We start from the raw sequence: 19,574 nt of genomic DNA, 5'->3' as shown, positions 1-19,574 counted from the left end.
CACCACATTTGGGAGCTATTACAAGGCTTTCTGGGCTGGCCAGGGTACAGGGGCCAGGTGGGTGCGGGGGGGGATTAGGGGGGGGGGGATTAAGGGGGGTCGGTGAGGTTAGGGGGGAGTCAAGGGCGGGATCGCAAGGTCTATGCCCAGACTGTCGCCCCGATCATGAATTGACATCCCATTACACATAATAAGGTCCCTGGATGGTGCTCGGGCATAATTTTGAGCGAGAGCTCAAGTTGAAATGCTATATGTCGCGCTCGCCAGGACCCCGCCAACTTAGCCTGAAGCTATTTTGATTACATCTATACGAGAATTAATGTCGACAGCAATAGATTCAGGCCCCAAACAGCGCATATGCGAGGTATGGGCTTCGGTCAATTTCGCGACTTGAGCCCTGATAAGCATAATTTGGACCTTTGCCGACCACTTCTGGCTGATGATGATGTTGGTTATGTACCTACAGAAAGGCGTTGTCTAATCCGTGCGGTAGGATTTGCCCCGGGGCAACGTCCAACGTGCGGGTTTGGCTGGGAAAACGCACCCCCCGGACGGCAGCCCAGTTTTCACCACGGGCAATAGCGGATAGGTCGGGTCAGCATCCTTGTACGAGTTATTGCTAATAGTGAAAAGGCCCGCGGAAGAAGGGGCTCCCGTACACCCCATCCAGCCGCCTGGTGGTACCCGCGTGTGCGAACACCCGCTGGCTAACAATAACCTCATCAAAGTGCAAGGGATTAACCAGGCCACACATCAACCTGTTGTAAACACGCAACAATCCAACGCACGACAAGCAAGCAGATAAACAATACCCCGGCTTCACGCAGAGACAGGACAGGTAGAAACTAAACCCGAACGTACACGTTGCCCTACGCCTGTCTGTCAAACAGCTCAGTGACATACGTCCAGCCAGCGAAGCCAAGCATGATGGTCACCACACCAAACACCAACAAGAAAGTCACTGCTGTAAATTGCAGTCAGCACTCACCACCCACAAGGTACTCCACGCTTCCAGGTCATCTGTCAGTACACCTCGCGCATGTTAAAAACACTACGCTATCCTTGCTGGCCGGGACGCAGGACAACCCAGTGTTTACCGCCACATGCCAGATGTTGCAACCATGCATGCATTGAAGGCCTTGGTTATGAGGCAGCCATGCTGGCCTGAATGCGCACAATCATACCTGGCACCGCTACTGCTGTGCTCTGCGAGAGCCTCAATAGCCGCTGCCATTCCGCAGCTAGATCTGCCTCGGGCGTTAGCATGGTACGCAGCGCCTTTTCAAGCCGGCGCTCTTCGGCCCGCGAGGCCCACAGCGGGCGCACTAAATGTAACGCATGCAACCCACGAAACCTGGTGAGCATTACGTAAATTGAAGCCCGCCGCCAACTGCCGTGCTGCGGTTTGCACATATCCACCAGCCACAGTTCGTGCGGTGGCAGAGTTTGCCCCTGCGCAAAGTAATCAGTGACTGCATATGCAAGCTCCACACGAAAGCCCCAGCGCATCACAGGCAACCGCAGGGTTGCATGCTGCGATGTGAACATAGCACTGCACGGTAAAACAGGAATCTCCCCGACATCCAGGGCCTGATCGACAGACACCCGACCCGCATCAGGCCCGTCAGGGCGCACCATTACAGCCGAGGGCACGAACTTGAGGACATGCACGGGGGCAATGCTTGCATCTGGCAATGGTGGCTCGTTGGGATGCAGAACAATGCCGGTGCCTGTGGCACTGTTGTTGTTGATGTGATACAGACGCACATGCTCATTTGATGTAAACACGTAACGAATGCCAGCAAAGAATGCGCACACAGCGGGCACACCACTATCATCGTCGGCTCCGCCAAGCGCCTCTAATTGATGCACATGCGAAATAGGTAAGCTGCTCCCGTCAGGCGACAAGTCCGCGCTACGCCACAGCAGCAGCTGCTGACGCTGCGCGAGCGCATGCAGCTGCACGAGCTGCAATGCCAGTGGAACCCGCACGACATGGCGCTGGACAACTGCAAAGGGCTGGGGCACGGGGTCAATCCCTGGCTTCGGGGGCCGCCAAACACGCGCGTTGAGCTGCTCGCACGCTGTGTCCAAATCTGCCTGAGAGATTTCCTGCACGCCACCAAACTTCTCCGCTAGCATGAAGAGAGGTTCGTTGTTGTCACCTACGCCTGCTTGCTGCCGATGCTGGTGAGTGAGAACGAACGCGAACGGCACCATATTCCACAGCTCCCGCCCCATGAGGTTCATGCTGCCCTCCGGATGCTCCAGCTGCCGGATCTGGCGCTCCATGGCCCCACCGTCCCCCGCGCCCGGCGCCAGCAGCCGCCGCAAGCTCTCCTCCGCAGCACCGCTATATAGCGGCACGTGCCGTGGCTGTGGCAACTGACGCAAGTCGCCAACAAGCAGGCCATGCAGATCTGACAGCGGCCCGTGATATAGGTGCGTGCTGTCTATACCCACGTGCCTCCGTGCCGCGTGCACATGCATGCAAATGCGCGCCCAGTGGGACAGCCCACACGTGCTAAACTCATCTAGGAAAATGAAGCGCACACCATTGAGGTTGCGCTCGACTCGATCGCGGTGAGGCGGACCAAACGTGCCAGCAGTCGCAAAGAAGGACGTGGTGCTGGTGCCGAGCACGCCTGGCGTAGAGTCCTGTAAATGGACCGTGATGGCAGCGGCCGAAGTCAACAGCATGATCATGTAAGGCTCCCTGGCTGCTAAACCCCCCCGCACGCACGAGCAGGACTAGCAGGACCAGTCCACCGCCGCGACACTTCACCTCAGAACTGAACCCCTCTTGCACCACACACCCCACACACCCCACACACAACTCACATGCAGCGCAGCGCGCCACGTGTAGCTCACGAGGGCAATGAGAGACTCGCAGCGGTGCTGGTATGCAAACCACAGCAATGCCTGCAGCACCCGCGACTTGCCGCTGCCGGCTTTGCCCGTGAGCACCGAGCACACGGGGGGCTGACGGACGCCGGCAGCCGCTGCTAGCAGGAGCTGCGCGTACAGCATGAACGCCTGCTGCTGGTCGTCGCTGAGGTTCCATAACCGCGCTGTGTCTTTAGGCGTCGGCTGCGAGTCCTCCGGGCAAAGCACGTACGGCGGCTCTGCACCAGGGTTCGCTGCATCGGGCCAGACGCCCTGCACCTCTGGGACGGCTGTGGTAACCGCCAATGGCGAGATGAGCACCAGCTTCGCTGTCACTGCCGCAGTGCCGCTGTTGTAAAGCAGCAGCTGCTGCTGCACTGCTCCCTGCGCCTGCGCGAGCGCCTGTGCGGCGTACTGCCCACCTAGGTCTACTAGGTCGTAATCATGCATGCGTTGCTGTGCTGCAGCCAGCCGCTCGTGCGTCCACTCCTGTGTGCTGCGCACTACTGCCGCCGCCGCTGTACGCCCAACCGCTGGCCATGCATTGGCGCGCGGGATCTGGGCAACCACGGTGGTCGCCTCTGTAGTCAGACCGCCACCCAGGCCGCCGTGCACAACGCGCTGCAGCAGCCCTGCCCGTTCCGTCTCCGATAGCGCACAACCCTGCCAGAGCTCCGCTGCGGGCGCTGCGCTACGCCTAACATCGGGTTCCTCATCATCCTGCGGCTCTGCCTCCAGGTCGTCCATGCCCTCCACCGGCACGCCCTCCAACAGTGCCTCCTCCGCCGCATCCTCAGCGGTGCCCTCCGCCTCCGCCTGCAGCTGCCGCCGCTCCTCCGCCCGCATTCGCACACGCGCAAGCCCATCCACGTGATCGAGCATACGGCACGCGATGCGCACATGCAGCGACTGGCCGTCCGCCGGCTGTGCAAAGCACCGCTGATAAGCTGCCCATGCGCCGTTGCTGAGATCGAGCATGTCGTCACAGCTGTAGGCGGCGAAGTTCGCGAGCGCAAACAGTGCATAGCGCTCCAGCACCTGCGGATCGTCCACGCCGTCCGCAGGCCGCACAACGGGGTCACACACCGGCTGCGGCACGTACGGCCGCAGCCGGCGCCGCCACACGCATTTACTGTACTCTGGGTGCGCGGGATGCAGGCGCAGATGGTGCCCTTGCGCTCCATCTGGCCCGGCCGAGTGCTGCGGGGTGGTGGGCACACATACAGTTCTTTGCCGCTGGGCCCTGCCGAAGTGCTGCTGCAAGACATTATAACACATGCGAACCTACGGACTGAATAGACTGAACACCCCTGCACCCCATAACTCCAGGCGTGCAAGCTGCCGCGCACGCAACCTCGTACCTTATAAAACAACATGGCCATCATCATAGGAGACAGCTCGCGCAGCGCCTCGCCGCGGTACAGGTAGTCTTTCAGGTAGCTTGATGACCGGTAACGAGCAGGTGCGACGGCGGGCTGCTCTTGCTGCTGTACGCTTCCGCTGGGCCCGGGATCTGGGACATCGCTAGCGATTGTGCTGGCGGCCGGAAGCTGGCCTTCCCCTCTCGGACTCCCGCCCGCTCCAACGCTGGCCATTGTACGCACGAGCCGCAGCTGGGTGTCTCTGGGCCTGAGCTCCGGGTCCGCGCGCTTCAGCTGCGACTGCACATGCTGCGAGAACATCCTGTAATCGATGGCCCTGAACTGGTGGCTTTCGTGCGCGTCGGTGCCCCGCATCAGCAGCAGCGCCGCTGCTGGAGCGGAGAAGGTCTGCTGGGCTGTTAACAGGTTGATGGCGTGCGCAAGGTTGAACATCCCCTCCCGTTGCACCGCAGCCGCGCCGACTACGCCGACAGGCCGCGCAGTGCGCAGCGCGGCCACAGTCGCGGACTGCTGTGCGCGCGCCGTCACCTCCGCCGTGAACTGCGCCTGTGCCAGCGTGCTGCTCTCACCTGCAGCTGACACACCTGCAGTAGGAGGCTGGGGCGCCCAGGCAGAGGCGCTGGCGTCCGCAAAGGCTGCGAAGGGATGCCGTAGCTGATCCAGCACGTCCTGGATCGGCAGGTGCTCACTCTCAATCCCGGCCTGCTGCTCTGGCGTCATGAGGTGCATGCGCCGCCGCAGCATGGTGGCTGTGGCTATAAGGGCCCTGCTGCCCTGCACTGCTTCAGACTTGGTGGCATACTTCAGGGCATAGTCCGCTGCGTCCGCGGCAAGCTGCTCAAGGCTGGGCAGCTGCGGCCGCCGCTCCCACACAGGGTCCGGGCGCGGAATGCCCTCGTGCCGCTGATCCCATAGCTCGCGCGTGCGCAGCCAGCGCCCCACGTCACACGCAAACGTGACGGTGTGATTGCAAGGCACTGCCAGCAGCAGGGCCACCATATGCGAGACCATGTAGCGGCCATACCGCTTGAGGTGCACGCACACCGACTGCTTGTGCAGGTACGTGGTGAGCCAGTGCAGCATCCGAGGCAGCCGCATGCGGCAGTTGCTGTCCGTGGCATGCTTGCTGTGTGACGTGGTGCACGTGCCGTCGCGATGGGCGTGCAGCAGCGTCTCCAGGACCGCGTGCGCAGCAAATAACCCGAGCCGCTCCGCCTCAGTCAAACTGCTGCATTGTAGAGGCGGCCGACAAGACACGGCTGCGTCTTCCATGGCCCCCCTGGCCTTCACCTCCACCAGCACCCAGGGGTGCGGGGTGGCCAACTCGCCCCATGTGATCGGCAACGGTCGGCAACCGCCCCCAATTCCCAGTTGCGACCAGGCCCCGGCCCGATTTCTTTGCATAGACCTATAAGGAGTACCCCATAGAAGACCCCTGGCGCGCCGGGCGACTAGTTTACTGGCCTTTGACGAAACTTGACCATTTGAACAGCATTACCGCATTTCCAGCCTCCATGCGGCGCCCGGTGCGCCAGGTGACCATCTAGAAGTGTTACGAAGTAGATGGAGCGAAGCAGACAAGGCGGTCGCTGTTGGCTGCTCTGGGCGCTGGCTCTGACGGTAGGGTCGCCGGCACCGCCCTTAGTCTTGTTCCGATGAATGATATGGGGTATCCTTTGCTCCAATATTCAGCCTAGCGCATCGGGCATATCATCTGAGGCGTCGCTGGCTTTGATTGCTTCACATTTTAACGCTCTGCTGCTTCTTATACCTATATCAAGCCTTTCCGCTATTACCTATACCATATCAACGAGGTGGTCAGGGTCGAAATCTGCAAAGCGTTGCCCGCGCGTCCAGGATTTTAGCTCGCAGTTTGAACCGGGGGTCCGGGTGCAGAGGGGCCAGCTTTTGGTACCCGCTACATGCACCACATGCATCAACACCAGAAATCATCGCACCTGCAGTGCACTGCAGTTTAACCAATGCAGTTTCGAACTCGGGGCGCCATGCAACATTCCTTGCACGTCATAAATTGTTTGCCTTGGCTCGTTCCGCTATTTCTAGTATACTCAGGATGCCGATTGACTGGATGGAGGGCCGAGCGCACCTACGGCACGCCAGCCATGTCAGCTCGCAGCATCGGGATGCACTGGCCCCGGGCAAACGCACGCATACAGCCATACCCACATTGTGTTTTGTTATCATATGAGCATTTGGTCAACATAGGGCTAGTTCCTTGTGGTTAACAACGCCCGGTCTGGTGGTGGCGTGCCGATTGCATGTTGACCCACATTCCTAGACGTGGGCAACCATTACTTGCTGTTACCTGAGGTGTATGAATTGGGTTCTCTGTTGTGCATGCAGGCGTTCGCTGCAATGGGCGTCGAGAAGGGCTGGTGCGTTCTGTGCGGCACGTACGTCAAGTCGAAGGACCCCTTCGCCACCCTTTCCACGGGCGGCATGCGCCCCGACTACTGCAATGGAACCAACGATTGCTGTTCTTACGTGGCAAACGGCAGAAACCCCCAGCCAGTCCACCTGCACGGCCGCTTCCATGACGAGCAGCACCTGAAGCCGCTGGCCATTACCCTCCCTCCTTCTGGGTCAAAGCAAGGCACACGGATCTGTTCTCAGTGTGCCGTTGACAACCGCGGAGAGCACAAGAGACTGCTGCACGCGCACGTTGCGGCAGCACAGGCGCCACCACAACCAGCATCCGTGATGCAAGCTGCAAGTGCGGTCAACCTCCTCATCGCCATTGACGCTCTGTCAGTTGGCATCAACACCGACACCAGTAACCACAGCGGGCCTGGCCTTGGCCTTCTCAACCGTGCGGCAGTGGAGAGCATTCCAGCTGGTGGACCCTCGCCATCTGCACCAATGCCGCCACCCTCTGCTGTCGCCGCGCCTGTACCTATGCCTCCTCCACCCAAGTCACCGCCGCCTCCTTTGCCGCCGCTCGCCCCACTCCCCCCACCTGCGCCCCAGTCGCCGCCTCCTCTATCTCACCCCTCACCACCGCCCCCTCCAGCACACCCCTCGCCGCTGCCCCCTCTTCCGCCTCCCTCACCACCGCCCCCGCTCCCTCCACTTCATTGGCCAACTACGGCCGCACTCCCAAACCCGCCGCCGCCACCTTTCCCTCCGCCTGCATCGTCCTTTCTGCCAGCGGATCGGCCTAAATGGACTGAGAAGGTCGGTGCGCATATGGAGCCGCCAACCGCCGTGGAGATTATCTTCTACTCTTTGCTCAACGCCGTGTTCAAGGACACCACCTACAAGGACATCACGCTTTCCAACGTCACGCGGACGGACGAGGTTTGTGCGCGCGTGGCGCCGCTGTTTGCGTACCTGGTCAACTTGACCTGTACGCCAAAGCAGTTGGAACGTTTCCTGTCAGACTTTCGCACGGGCAAGGGCAACGCTGCAGTAACTGCATGGGACCGGGGTTGGAAGCGCTGTACCAAGTACGGCATCTTCATTCGTGACTTTTCCGCATCTGCCGTGGGAAGCTTCCTCGTGGAGTTGCTCGAGCAAGAGGTGAATGGCTCTGGTTTGGGCTTTGCACCGGGCTCTGATGGGTGCTTGGGCAAGGGTTGGGTGTATCAGTATGCAAGAGCTGGAATTGTCTGCAGGTGCGCTGGATGCACGCGTCGGTCTGCCAAACACATTGCTAACTCGTTGCTGTGCTCACCATTGCCCTGCAGGATCCCCTTGCCGTGTACCAGTCTGTGTACGAAACGGACATCCCGCCCGCCACCATTCTCAACGCAGCAGCAGCCGCAGCAACGGAGGCAAAGGGAGGCACACTGGAGCAGTTGCCTGAGCATGAGCGCTTTGCACGCATCATGCACAGCTTCAACGGCAGAGCGCAGCGAGGCGACCCCAAGTGGGACCGCGCAGTCCAGGATGACTGGCACTGCAGCGTGCACCGCAACGCAAGTGACGGCTTGGTGTTGCGGTTTCAACCCAGCAACAGCTGCGCGCACGACCTCAACTCGCTTCAGCTTCATCTGTACCCCGACTTCACATACAGCATTTTCAGCTCTCATGCAACAGTGCAGATGCCGCCTGACGGACCCAGCAGCCCGCGCCTCTGCACGGAGCAGCACCTCACTGACGCCTTGGTGTTTCTGGGGGCTTGCCGCCCCTGTGCCGGCGGTCCCACTGCAGCTGCCTTTGCACCATACCTGGCGCACAAGGCAGCTTGCAACGAGACGGAGTCAGTTGTGCTGCAGCGTTACCGGGCTGAGTCGCGCACCGTGCACCTTCCGTGCAGCCGCGCCAGTGGCGAGACTGCTGCCACTCAGAAACTTGACGTGCATCCCAGTATCGCGTGCCATGGCTTGGTCAGCGGTCACACCTATGCAACTCGCTGCCCATGCTGCGAAGCTCACAACCACTCGCTCAGGTCGACCCTCTCGTCATTTGCCCAGCGCCAGGCGTCAGCTGTCGCCACAGCTGCAAGGAAGGAGGCCGCCGCCAAGGCCCGGATTGCAGAGCAGCTGCAGAGCGCGCTGGACGCACACCAGCATGCAGAAGCGCAGCTGGCACAGGCGCGGAAAGAGAATTGTCAGCTCCAGGCGCGCAACACGTCGCTACAGGCAGACTGCGAGCGCTACGCGGAGGAGTTGGACCAGTCGCGAGCCCGTATGCGGGAGTTATCAGCTGATCACAGCTCCGCCCTACTCCACTTGCTTGAGAAGCCAGCAGCACGCCAGGTCATAGAGCAGCACCCTGGCTTGGCGGCTATGTGGGCTGATCAGCTCGAATACCTGGGGCGCTCCGCGTCTGGCGGCAAGGCAACGCGTGGAATGCGCTGGCATAACAGGTGGGGCTCATTGGAGTCGGGAAGGGGTGGGCGGGGCTGGGTGCGTGCGGGATCTGGCTAACAGTACCGTAATTCGTCCCGTGCCCTTGCAGTGCGATTCAGCTGGGCCTGACTGTACTGAACAAGGGCGGTGAAGGGCTGTTTGAGGAGCTCCGATCCTTCATGCCGCTGCCATCTATCAACACGCTGCTGGCCTACAAGCACTTCGCTATAGACGGCTCCGGCTTTCACCGTGCGCATGCAGAGCGAGCAGCAGAGCTCCTTAGGGCAGGCAAGGCAGACACGCGCGTTGGCCTTGCTTTTGACGAGATGAAGCTGTCTCGGGGCTTGACGTTCAGCACTACTTCAGATTCGCTCACGGGCTTTACTGATGTCGACGCCGCTGCGTATGCACAGCGCCTGGAGGGTCTACTAGATAGCAGCGGCGGTGCTGCTTCAGCTGACCCGGATGCGCCGAGTGTGTGCCGTGCCCTGGCGACTCACGTGCTTCACTTTGAGGTCACAGCTCTTGGGGAGCGGCCGACACGGTGAGGGCTCTCCCCGTGCACGCCGGACGATGTGTGCTCCAGGCTGCGTGCCTCCCGTTCATGACCAAACTACCGTACGTTCCTTCCCTCTGCAGGTACTCAGTAGGCTATGTGTTCACGGACGGCATCAAGGCCGTGGAACTCCAGTCTGTTGTGTCCGAGGTCATCGTACTTCTGGAAGCTGCAGGACTGCAGGTCGCGTACACTGTTTGTGACGGGGCTTCTGAGAACCGTGCCTGGATGAAGATGATGGCCGACAGGGATCTGGCCGTTCAGTTAGCCAAAGGTGCGGTGTCGTGCAGTGATGGCGCGTCACACGTGTTGTTAGCCTCGGGTGCAACCAACTTCTGACTTCCACTTCCCGTTTATTGCCCTTTCATGCAGATACCGAAATCAAGTTGCCCTGTCCTGACAAGGATGTTACAGAGTGCCTACGCTGTTTCCGCAGCCCGGCCAACCCCGAACGCCCCGTCATCATGATTTCCGATGCACCGCATCTGATCAAGAAGATGCGCAACGCCATCGAGAAGAGCTTTGGTGGAACAGGCAAGCCGGGCGCCGGTCTTGTATGTAGGAGGTGGTCGTGAGTGCAGACCGGAGGCATTGGCCATCGCAAAAGTTCTGTACCAGTGGTAGATGACACATGACGCAGCTTGCTCATATCTGTCCACAGGCAAGGATGGGAAGAACACGTCTGAAGTCTTCTTTCCCGAAGACGTCACGCCATCCACCGCGCCGCCGCCCACTGGGCTGCCGCCCGCCGCGCCGCCGCCCATCCCCGTGCCCGTGGCCGCACCGCTGCCCACTGGGCTGCCGCCCGCCGCGCCGCCGCCCATCCCCGTGGCCGTGGCCGCGCAGCCGCCTACCGGGCTGCCGCCCGCCGCGCAGCCGCCCATCCCCGTGCCTGCCGCACCGCCGCCGCCTGTACCCACGCCACCACCGCCTGTCACCACGCAGCACACCGAACCGGTGCCGCCACCTGTACCCGCGCCCCGATGGCGGCCGATTATGTGGAGGGACGTTGTTAAGTGTGTGCGCTGGGATATGCACTCCCTCCCCCGTGTCATGGGCAACGTGACCAACGCTATGACGGATCTTGACTCTTGGTCACGCATGCGGAACCATCTCGCGTCAAAGCTCTTCGCTGGACTTGAGATGTTCTGCAAGTGGACTGCGGAGATGGGCTGGGTGAGGGACAACCAAAAGGCCCCACCACAGCACATCATTGACGGTGCCCGAGATCTGCGTCCATATGTCAGGTGCGGAGCATTACTGGGCGCTTTGTTTGGGGGCTTTGTTTTACTCGCCCCACGTAGATTCAAGCGTTCTTTCTCCTAATTCCCTTATGCAGGCTTGCGCTCAGCACCAAGTTGTCAACAGATCGAGTCACTCCTGTCAGGGACGCGAGTGACCCTCATCTGCGCCAGCTACTGCACAATGGGACCGTGGTCTACGACTGGCATCAGGCTCTGAAAGCGGTGCCCCCTGACGATGATGACCTTCGGCCTGGTGTCCGCCACGGCTTGTCTCACCAATGCCAAAGCGATTTCCAGGTGCGGCAATCCAGGTTGCAGCTCGTTTGGCCAGGTGCATGTTCATCTAATAAGCCCGGGATGTTGGCATGTTCGCCCTATGTCGCGCGTGACCAACATGTCGCTCTTCACGTTTGTGCTTGTAGGTCACCTGCTTTGGCACGGTGGCTCTGGCCCGATGGTACCTGCGCACCGGTGGCACCAGCATCATCCTCGGCACTATCAACCAGAACTGTGTTGAAAACGCCTTCAGCCAGCTGCGCGGTCACGGCCAGGATAGGGCACCTACGGCCGCAGCTGTGGTGAGCGGGGAGGCCAGCCTACGGATGAACAAAGCGCTCGCAGTGCTCAACTCCGGCTTGGGTGCTCACAAGTCCGGTAGCTCGTATCAGGCAGCCCACAACGGCAGCCTCGTGGCGCCAGATGCTGCAGCGGCAGCAGAGCTGCTGCGCCGCCGCATGCGTGTAGCCCTGCCTGGACAACGTAAGGAGCCTGCTGCCAGCACATGGCAGCTGCGGGACCTCGACACAGCCCGCGCAGAGCCAGCAGCCGGCCTACAGTCGGACGCGCGGCGCGCGCAGGCCCTCGCTCAGCTCATTGCACCGCCCCTCATCGGCAAGAAAGGGCCCCTAGCTGAGAACCCCCAGCTGGCGACCGCTCTGCGTGCAGCTGAGGCCGGAAAGCCCAGCCCGGCATTCGTGCAGTACAGCTGCTGGTTGCTCAACTCAACCGCAGCTGCAGCTCAAGACGCGGCCAGCAAAGGCACCGCCGCTGACACGTTTGCGCCAGTGGCCGCAGCTCGACATGGGCCGGCGTGTGCTGCGGCGTGGGCATGGTGCGTGCGCAACCTCACAGCCTCAGAGCCACAGGGATCGATGCCCCAGCTCCCGCTGGTGTCGAAAGGTGCTGCAGCTACTGATGCCGCCTCTGCGGCCGCTCTCCGGGGCCTGGGCGATGCGGCCTGCCTGGTCCACGGGGCCTGCTTCAACGCCGCCTACAGTCTGGGCGTGTTGAATGCGGTCCTGATGCCGGACGCACACCACGGCGGCACAAAGGCACAGCAGGAAGAGAAGGCGGTGCACGCTCAGGTGTTCGAGCTGTACAGCAGCACGACCGCGTGCGAGCGCGTTCTGGGGTGGGCGTTGCACAGCGCGATCAAAGCGACACCTGAAGCGGATCCCACGCGACGCATCCTGCAGCAGTTTGTCAGCGGCAGAGCAGATGGCACCCACCGGCGCGTATTCAACGATGAGCTACAGGAGTCACTGCCGCAGGGGAAGCTGTATGTCCCCCATCCGGCGCTAGTCAGCTTCTTCGTGGAGCTTCACCCCACCATAATTGAGCGCTTTCAATGCGCGAACATGGTGCTGCAGGACGGCGCGTACGCAGTAAAGGACCTGATCGGGCGCATCCGCTGCGACCAGGGTTGCTGGGAGAGGTTTCAGGCCGCGTACCAGCAGGCTGCAAAGGACAGCACAGTCGGCACAGGCAGCAGCTCGCACGTCCGCGCAGCTATGGGTGTCCTAGTCAGCAAGTACATCCACGCCAACCTGGTGGGCTTGCTGCGCCACACCCAGCTGCTGGCAGGCAAAGACGACGCGGCAGCTCGCGCACTGCGGGATGAGCGTCGTGCGGACGCCGCCAAAAAGTCCAAGGGCGGCAAGCCAACCAAGCTGGTTGACGCCTCAACCTGCTGCTTGGTTTGCGAGCGCCCACAGCCTGCAGAGAACATGTTGCTGTGCTCTCGCTGCAGTTCGCCGTATCATACCCACTGCCTTGACCCGCCAATCAAGATGCCTGCACTGGAGGAGGAGTGGTTCTGCCATGAGTGCTCTGCGGCCCTCACCGGGGCGGCACAGCCCCTGGCGGCTGGCAGTACGTCGGTAATGGGTGCGGGCGGTGCGGGCGGGCGGGGCCGCGGCAGGGGCAGGGGCAGGGGCCGCGGACAGCCCGCTGCTGACAAGGACGCGGTGGCACTCGCGCCAGCGGCCAGCATGGACAGTGGCCGAGGGCGGGGCCGTGGACGGGGCCGGGGCCGGGGTGGAACAGGCGGACAGGACACCAACACCCAGCCCATGGATGTTGACGGACCTGGTGATGCGCGTATGGCGGTGCCGGTGCCGGAGCCGGAGCCCGAGCAGCTGCGCACGCAACCTATGCGTGTGCGCTTTCAGCCCAAGCGCCTTCAGGCCGTGTCTCCGGTGAAGCCGGCTGACAAGCGCAAGCGCCCATGAGCATATGTCTCCCAAATGCATACATGTTTACAGTATTTTCATGCATTCATGATGGCTGCTTTCATACTGAGCAATGAAAGTGAAGTACACAACAGCAGGCTGGGACCTTTTACATGCATTTGATTGTGTGACGCGGGATGTGACGCAGGAGCAGCATTGTAGTATGCGCACATACACCACGAATAAGTAACATAGTAGCGCGCTGTACGCGATATGATGTCGACTAGTACTTGGTCGGGCGTGGCACGAATAAAACAAGTGCAGCAAGTGCATGACAAGCAGGGATTGCCGCACACACACTTTATGGCAGTGGCGCACACGTGTTTTCGACGTGGTTTGTTTATGCAGCTGTACATGTCTGCTGCCATTTCAACACACGGCATACTAGTGGCCCCTCTGTACATCTGGAATGCAACCGTGAACTGGTGATGTGGGCTGTGTCAGTCATAGCGGCCTTAGTGGCCTGACCATGTATGTACACGTACGCGCTGATTGCGCCCTGGATTCTAGTTGTGCCACGCACCCCTTTTTAACTGCAGTAGTAACCTAGTGCAAATGACGTACGATATGGTCTGAGGAGTGGTATGCCACGTTCGAGGTGGGTTAGGGGTATGCCACGTTCGAGGTCGGGGAGGTGCTGGAGGGGAGGTGCTGGAGGGGATGGAGAGGTCACAGGGCAAGCAATGCAGATGCATGGGAAGTGTTAGAGGTATATGTGTATGTACGGTATGCGTGGATGCATGCAAAGGGCGCATAGAGCATTTCATCCGCCTGCAACGAGTGAAAAGGACTAGGAGCATGGAGTGGCAGGGGTGACTGGGTGCGCGTGGATGCGCTAGCAACGGACCTGGTTTGGCACATGTGTTTGGGCGCTCAACTTAGCAAGCCAGCACTGTGAATCCATTATGTAACCAACAAGCTCAGCCGGGTGCGCGGGGATGGCTTCGTGCCGGTCTCGGGGAATGAGAGGGGCACAGTGCCCAGCGGCTTAACACAGCCTGCACAGGGGGGCGCGAAGTTGGCGACGTCCGGCAAGGCCGTCCTGAACCGGCCCCACTTGTTTTATGCGCCCAAATTGGTTGTTACATGTCAAGTATCAAAGCAGCGCTGGCGCCTGCTATTGCGCAGTCTTGCTTTTGAACTCCGGCTCGAAATTGCACCTCGCCGGTCGCATGGAAGCCCCTCCCTGCTTGTAGTAGGCCCCCGAAGTCCTGAAACAAAGCTGCTTCAGAACTCCAATGTAATACAGGTCCATAGGTTGCTATCGCGCAGCTCTCCCTGCCTCCAAGCCGAGGTTCCAATTTGCGTCGGCAAGCATGTTTTCGACCACCGTCATATAGTCGCCCGGCGCGCCAGGGGTCTTCTATGGGGTACTCCTTATAGGTCTATGCAAAGAAATCGGGCCGGGGCCTGGTCGCAACTGGGAATTGGGGGCGGTTGCCGACCGTTACCGATCACATGGGCCGAGTTGGCCACCCCGCACCCCTGCCAGCACCTGACTGAGAACGTCCCGCTGCAGCTCCGTCAAGCGCTCGCTGCCAGCCGCCTCAGCCACCTCCTGCAGCTGCTCGGTGCTGAGCTTCTGAGCGTGGACCGGTCGCTCGCCGCCGCTGAACAGCAGCGGTGAGGCAAACCACTGCGTCTGCACGGACTCCAGGAAGTCCAGCACGTCGGGACAACTCCGCGGGTCCGCTAGCGCCTTTCGCAGGCGTGCTGGCTGCAGCCCGGGCTGCCAGATACAGCCGTGCACGTGCAGCTCTCCGCGCTGATTCATTTCGAACTTGAAGAAGAAGGCGTCAACGCGCCCGAACAGGCAGTTGCTACGTTGCTGCACATCTGATCTTGGGACACGGTTGCCATGGTGGCTGCAGCCGTACCGCCTGCCCATCCGCACGACATATGGCCCTTAGTGAGATGCTGTCACAGGTTCGAATCCCGCCAAGATCAGATTTTTTTGCCAGATCACAGCGAAGAACAAAATAAGATCAGGGCACCGCGGAATTTTACAAACAAGACCACGCCGGTGCAGAAATCAAGAATGCGATGAAGCACGACATGATGCAACATCAACAAAATGCACCGACATTGCGAAAAAACAGGAATTCAGGCTACCAGGTGTATCTATACACCATGCTTGTCGGTTTTGAAGCTCCAACATCGCGACGGACATATTGAACATGTATTTTGAGCGTGCAATGTTCGGAACACACACAACGAGCTCGTGAGCGCGAAATGGCGAGCCAAGCATGTCGAGACCCCGACTGATTTTCACACCGCGTCACTCAAGTCCCTAGTTGTTCGTAAGAATATGCATGCTGAACGCGTATTGCGCGCAGTGCATAATACAAGCTCAGGAGCGCGACATCGCGAGCCGAGCATATTGAGACCCTCCTCCATTTCCAAGCGATTTGCGTCCCCAAAGTCTTCTAACTATGCATATTAAGCGTGTATTCCGAGCTACGTTGCGAATAGAATCCAAGCGGTAAATGCCAAAAACAAATCCCGCGATCCATCTGTCGGCACGTGGGTACCACTCCGCCAACCCTACGTCAGTGTTTCGGCCCCTAACCCCCCCCCCCCCTAACTGGTGATGGGGATCACTCAACGGGGGTGGGCCCCTAACTGGCCCCCGAGGAAACTGGGCCAGGCGGGCAACCCCCCCCCCCCTTAACGGGTTACCGGGCCAGATGGGTAACCCCCCACGCAGATGAGTGGGCCAGGCTCCCTTATGCTCCCTTTACCCTGCTGCTGCTGTTTGTCCCGCAGCCACGCTACAGCCCCCGCCCCGTCCATGAGAGAGGCGCAGTAGGCATCCAACAGCTATTACAAGACCGCAGGGGTCATGCCCCGCCTTGCCCCGCACTTGCCCCGCCATGCCCCGCACTTGCCCCGCACTTGTCCCGCCCTGCCCCACAGAAGACCACAGGGACGAAGTCCCTTGCAGCTGGGAAGCCTACCTCCAAGCTGATTCACACAAGTGACTAGGCATGGTCTGGCCTCCACAATCCATAGCAGCCACTTGAGCACTAAGCAGCACCGTCATGGACACCATGCGCCAACACCGTAGCATATGTCTTAGCTCGCTCCACCATCCATCCCTGCGGCAGCAATGTGGTGCATTATGTTAGACGGGATTGAAGGGATGGGCCCGTCCCTTGCCCCAAAGCTGCCCTCCGTGTCCCCAGGACCATGCCACTGCCTTGCAAACTTACTGCTTGACTGCAGTCCTCGCGCCAGTAGCTCACCTGTGGGCTTGACACCAGCCGCGGGAAAGGGCGCGAGCACGGTGGGCCTTGGGGCGTAGGCCAGGCACACGGCGCGCCACCACCTGCGGGCTTGACACCATCCAGCCGCGGAAAAGGGTGCGAGCACGGCGGGCCTTAACCGAATCCAAGCCCTAGCACCAGCAGCTAGCTCCATACCCTGCGGGCTTGACACCAGCCGCGGGAAGGGGCGCGAGCACGGCGGGCATTGAGACCACGCGCCATCAGCTCGCAGCCCAACCTGCAACCTTGACACCAGCCGTGAAAACGGGCGCACGCACGGCGGACCCTGAGCTAATGTACGCCATTGCGCCTGGCTCAGAGACCTGCGGGCGACAAGCGAGCGCGCGCGAATGTTGACTTGTGGACCCGCACAGTATGTACATAAAACCAACTCTGGGCATTGTCTCAGTGCAATGCACATATTACCTGAGCCAGCAATCACAGGGCACTATGCCGGGCCCATTTGCAGAGTGGAAACGCCCCGGTCAACGCGCGGTTGACTTGTTGACCGGCGAGCTCGTTATTATGAAATATGAGCCAGCCAGCTTCATTACTCCATTCAAGATTGCATTGTTGGCACTGTCGCTGCATATAGTCGACAGGGGTTATCGCGAACGAAGGCATCCGCCGCTCGAGCACAGTCGTCTCAGAATCATAGCGACGCAAAGAATGGTTGATTAATCAAATAGCTTGATTCATTTGTATGTGACATAGATATATAATGAACGCAGAACTGCAGAGAAATGAAGTGAACTCCTGAAATGCTTGATTGGCATGCCGCCGACGTTGCATGGGCGCATGGCAAGCCAGGGTCCCGGGCAAAATTGTGTTTACTTCACGGCTATGTACTATAACATGACTATTGTGGCTCTGATACTGCGAAAGAGCGGTGGGTACACGACTGAAACCTTGAGAATTATGACGTTGGTCGTTCCCGTGGGGTAAGAGCTGGTCTTAGTGCATTAACTATATACAGATTTACCTCTGGAAGCAGAATTGCGATATAGCACATCGCTACTTGACGTTTAGACAAAGATGATTTCGCGTCCCCCCGCCGGGGGACGCCCAAATGACTTTCTCGTAGCCTCCAGGATTGACCCAGGATTCGCGCCGAATAATCTATGTGTGTAAGAGACTACTTAATGAAGTCGCAGAATTGGTACGCCTGTGGTGGATGTGACTGTGAGGGCTCCTACCCACTTTGGTCTATGCAGCCACCTGCTTGGCTGCTTTGGTGTGCTCAGCACCGCTACAGTACATGCCATTACGTTTGGGACACAGGGAGAAAGGGCGGGGCGGGTTGAGGGCAGGGCAGGGCGGGGCAGGGCAGGGCAGGGTAGGGCGTGGTAGGGCGTGCGATGGGAGTGTGATGGGACAGGGTTCAGGCACGTTGGCGAGGTCCCATAGGGTGCAGCTGACGCCCGTCCCGTGCGATGGGACAGTGGTAAGGCAGGTTGGTAAAGTCCCGTAGGGTGCATCTAATCTAAGGGCAGGGCAGGGTAGGGCACGGCGGGGCAGCGCGGGGTGGTGCAGGGCAGGGCGGCGCAGGGCAGGGCAGGGCGGAGCGGAGCGGGGCGGGGCAGGTCCAAGTAGGTGGCGAGGCGGGTTGGGCAGGGTGGGGCGGGGGACGACATGGGATCAGCACACTAGCAGCGTCCTGAGTCCTGATGCTGCAGGATAGGCCGACCGGCGCCCTCGCAGGCCGTCCGTGTAGCGCGCTCGAGGACGACTGGTACCCGAGACTTGCGTAGTCCGTGTTGGCAGCTCAGTTGACGGTGATATGTGGTCGATGGGCTAGAGGGACGTTGCTATGCGCGCCTAGACTTGGCTGCAACCCGAAGACACCCAGCAGATGACTCCCAGACCCCGGGAGTTTGTTATCGTCATCAATCCGTTGTTGCATAACCTTAACCTTAAGAGTAAACTTATGCACAGTTGGGAGTAACGAGAAAGCAGCGCTGGTACAGGCCGGCGCTGCGCCCTTACAGTCAGACCCCATATTTTCAAGCACGCCTGATCCCGCTGTATGGCACGAACTAACCCCCACATCGACCATGGCACGGTTAGCCCCTGCTGCCACCGGCGAGCTGTGCGTGAGCAGGGAGGCCGACTTTGCTTACGGGACCTGAGGTAGGACGTGTGTGATTGCGGGAAGCAGGAGAGCGCGGGAAACTTGGCAGGCATAAGGGTGTGCCCGGCGAGGCAAAAGCGTGCTTGATTGTGCGCACATGGACCACCGCAATCGGACCTCCTGTACATCGTTCAGAACAGCTAACCGCATGTAAAGTTTCAGTGTTACAGCCCGATCGTGTGCAAAGCATATAGGACACCCAGACGTGTCTTGCTGACACTCAGGCATGCCTGAGGCTCAAGCGCCTCGTGGCACTGCACTCAGCAGTCGTGGCACTACAAAAAAGGCTGGGTGGACCTGCCACTACCACCACATCTACACTGGTCTGGATATGCCCCGCTGCACAGCGCCACATGATTGTCGGCCAGGCCAGGAGCTGAGGCAAGATGCGCGACGGGCACCCGCACTTGTGGGCAGCGATGTTGGACGGCAGAGCTATCCTGCTCCGCTGCATGGCTGGACACTACATTCCCAAGCGCCCTGATACTAGCCCAGGTGTGATCCGTGATGCAATACCTACCCCCCGCGAGCCCGCGTGGGTACACCTCCTCCAGAGCAGAAGGCTGCTCAAAGCTGCCACCAAGACGGCTGCGTGGCAGCAGTGGAGCAGGTTGAAGCTGCTGGGGGGGATGAGGGGCGGGGTAGGTGGGGTGGGGTGGGGAGGGATGTGCGATGGGACAGTGTTCAGGCAGGTTGGCGAAGTCCCGTAGGGGGCAGCTGATTCCCAGACCCCAGCAGATGGCAAACAAGTTGTGACGGCAGTGCAAGAGTGTGCGGCTGGTCGA

General features: G+C 60.3%; 4 protein-coding genes across 4 annotated transcripts; all 4 read right to left on the bottom strand.

Moving 5' to 3' along the window:
• Positions 1–287: 287 nt before the first annotated feature.
• Positions 288–5,744, bottom strand: CHLRE_21g752897v5 (uncharacterized protein). Its single transcript, XM_043072896.1, has 4 exons — positions 4,248–5,744; positions 2,842–4,086; positions 2,166–2,385; positions 288–1,968 (listed from the first exon to the last, which is right to left on the bottom strand). The coding sequence occupies exons 1-4, from the start codon at positions 5,538–5,540 to the stop codon at positions 1,916–1,918; spliced, it is 2,811 nt and encodes a 936-aa protein (XP_042914187.1). The 5' UTR covers positions 5,541–5,744; the 3' UTR covers positions 288–1,915.
• Positions 5,745–14,462: 8,718 nt separating this feature from the next.
• Positions 14,463–15,334, bottom strand: CHLRE_21g752847v5 (uncharacterized protein). The gene has a single exon (XM_043072895.1). The coding sequence runs from the start codon at positions 15,278–15,280 to the stop codon at positions 14,840–14,842; it is 441 nt and encodes a 146-aa protein (XP_042914186.1). The 5' UTR covers positions 15,281–15,334; the 3' UTR covers positions 14,463–14,839.
• Positions 15,335–15,383: 49 nt separating this feature from the next.
• Positions 15,384–17,504, bottom strand: CHLRE_21g752797v5 (uncharacterized protein). Its single transcript, XM_043072894.1, has 3 exons — positions 17,085–17,504; positions 16,638–16,981; positions 15,384–16,490 (listed from the first exon to the last, which is right to left on the bottom strand). Exons 2-3 carry the CDS (start codon positions 16,810–16,812, stop codon positions 16,468–16,470), a joined length of 198 nt encoding a protein of 65 aa, XP_042914184.1. The 5' UTR covers positions 16,813–16,981; positions 17,085–17,504; the 3' UTR covers positions 15,384–16,467.
• Positions 16,204–17,594, bottom strand: CHLRE_21g752747v5 (uncharacterized protein). Its single transcript, XM_043072893.1, has 4 exons — positions 17,085–17,594; positions 16,897–16,981; positions 16,638–16,720; positions 16,204–16,490 (listed from the first exon to the last, which is right to left on the bottom strand). Exons 2-4 carry the CDS (start codon positions 16,961–16,963, stop codon positions 16,419–16,421), a joined length of 222 nt encoding a protein of 73 aa, XP_042914185.1. The 5' UTR covers positions 16,964–16,981; positions 17,085–17,594; the 3' UTR covers positions 16,204–16,418.
• Positions 17,595–19,574: the final 1,980 nt, after the last annotated feature.

This window comes from Chlamydomonas reinhardtii (assembly GCF_000002595.2).
Source record: "Chlamydomonas reinhardtii strain CC-503 cw92 mt+ unplaced genomic scaffold scaffold_21, whole genome shotgun sequence".
NCBI classification, from domain to species: domain Eukaryota; kingdom Viridiplantae; phylum Chlorophyta; class Chlorophyceae; order Chlamydomonadales; family Chlamydomonadaceae; genus Chlamydomonas; species Chlamydomonas reinhardtii.
The sequence above is the reverse complement of the archived record's forward strand: the minus strand, read 5'-3'. Positions and strand labels throughout refer to the sequence as shown.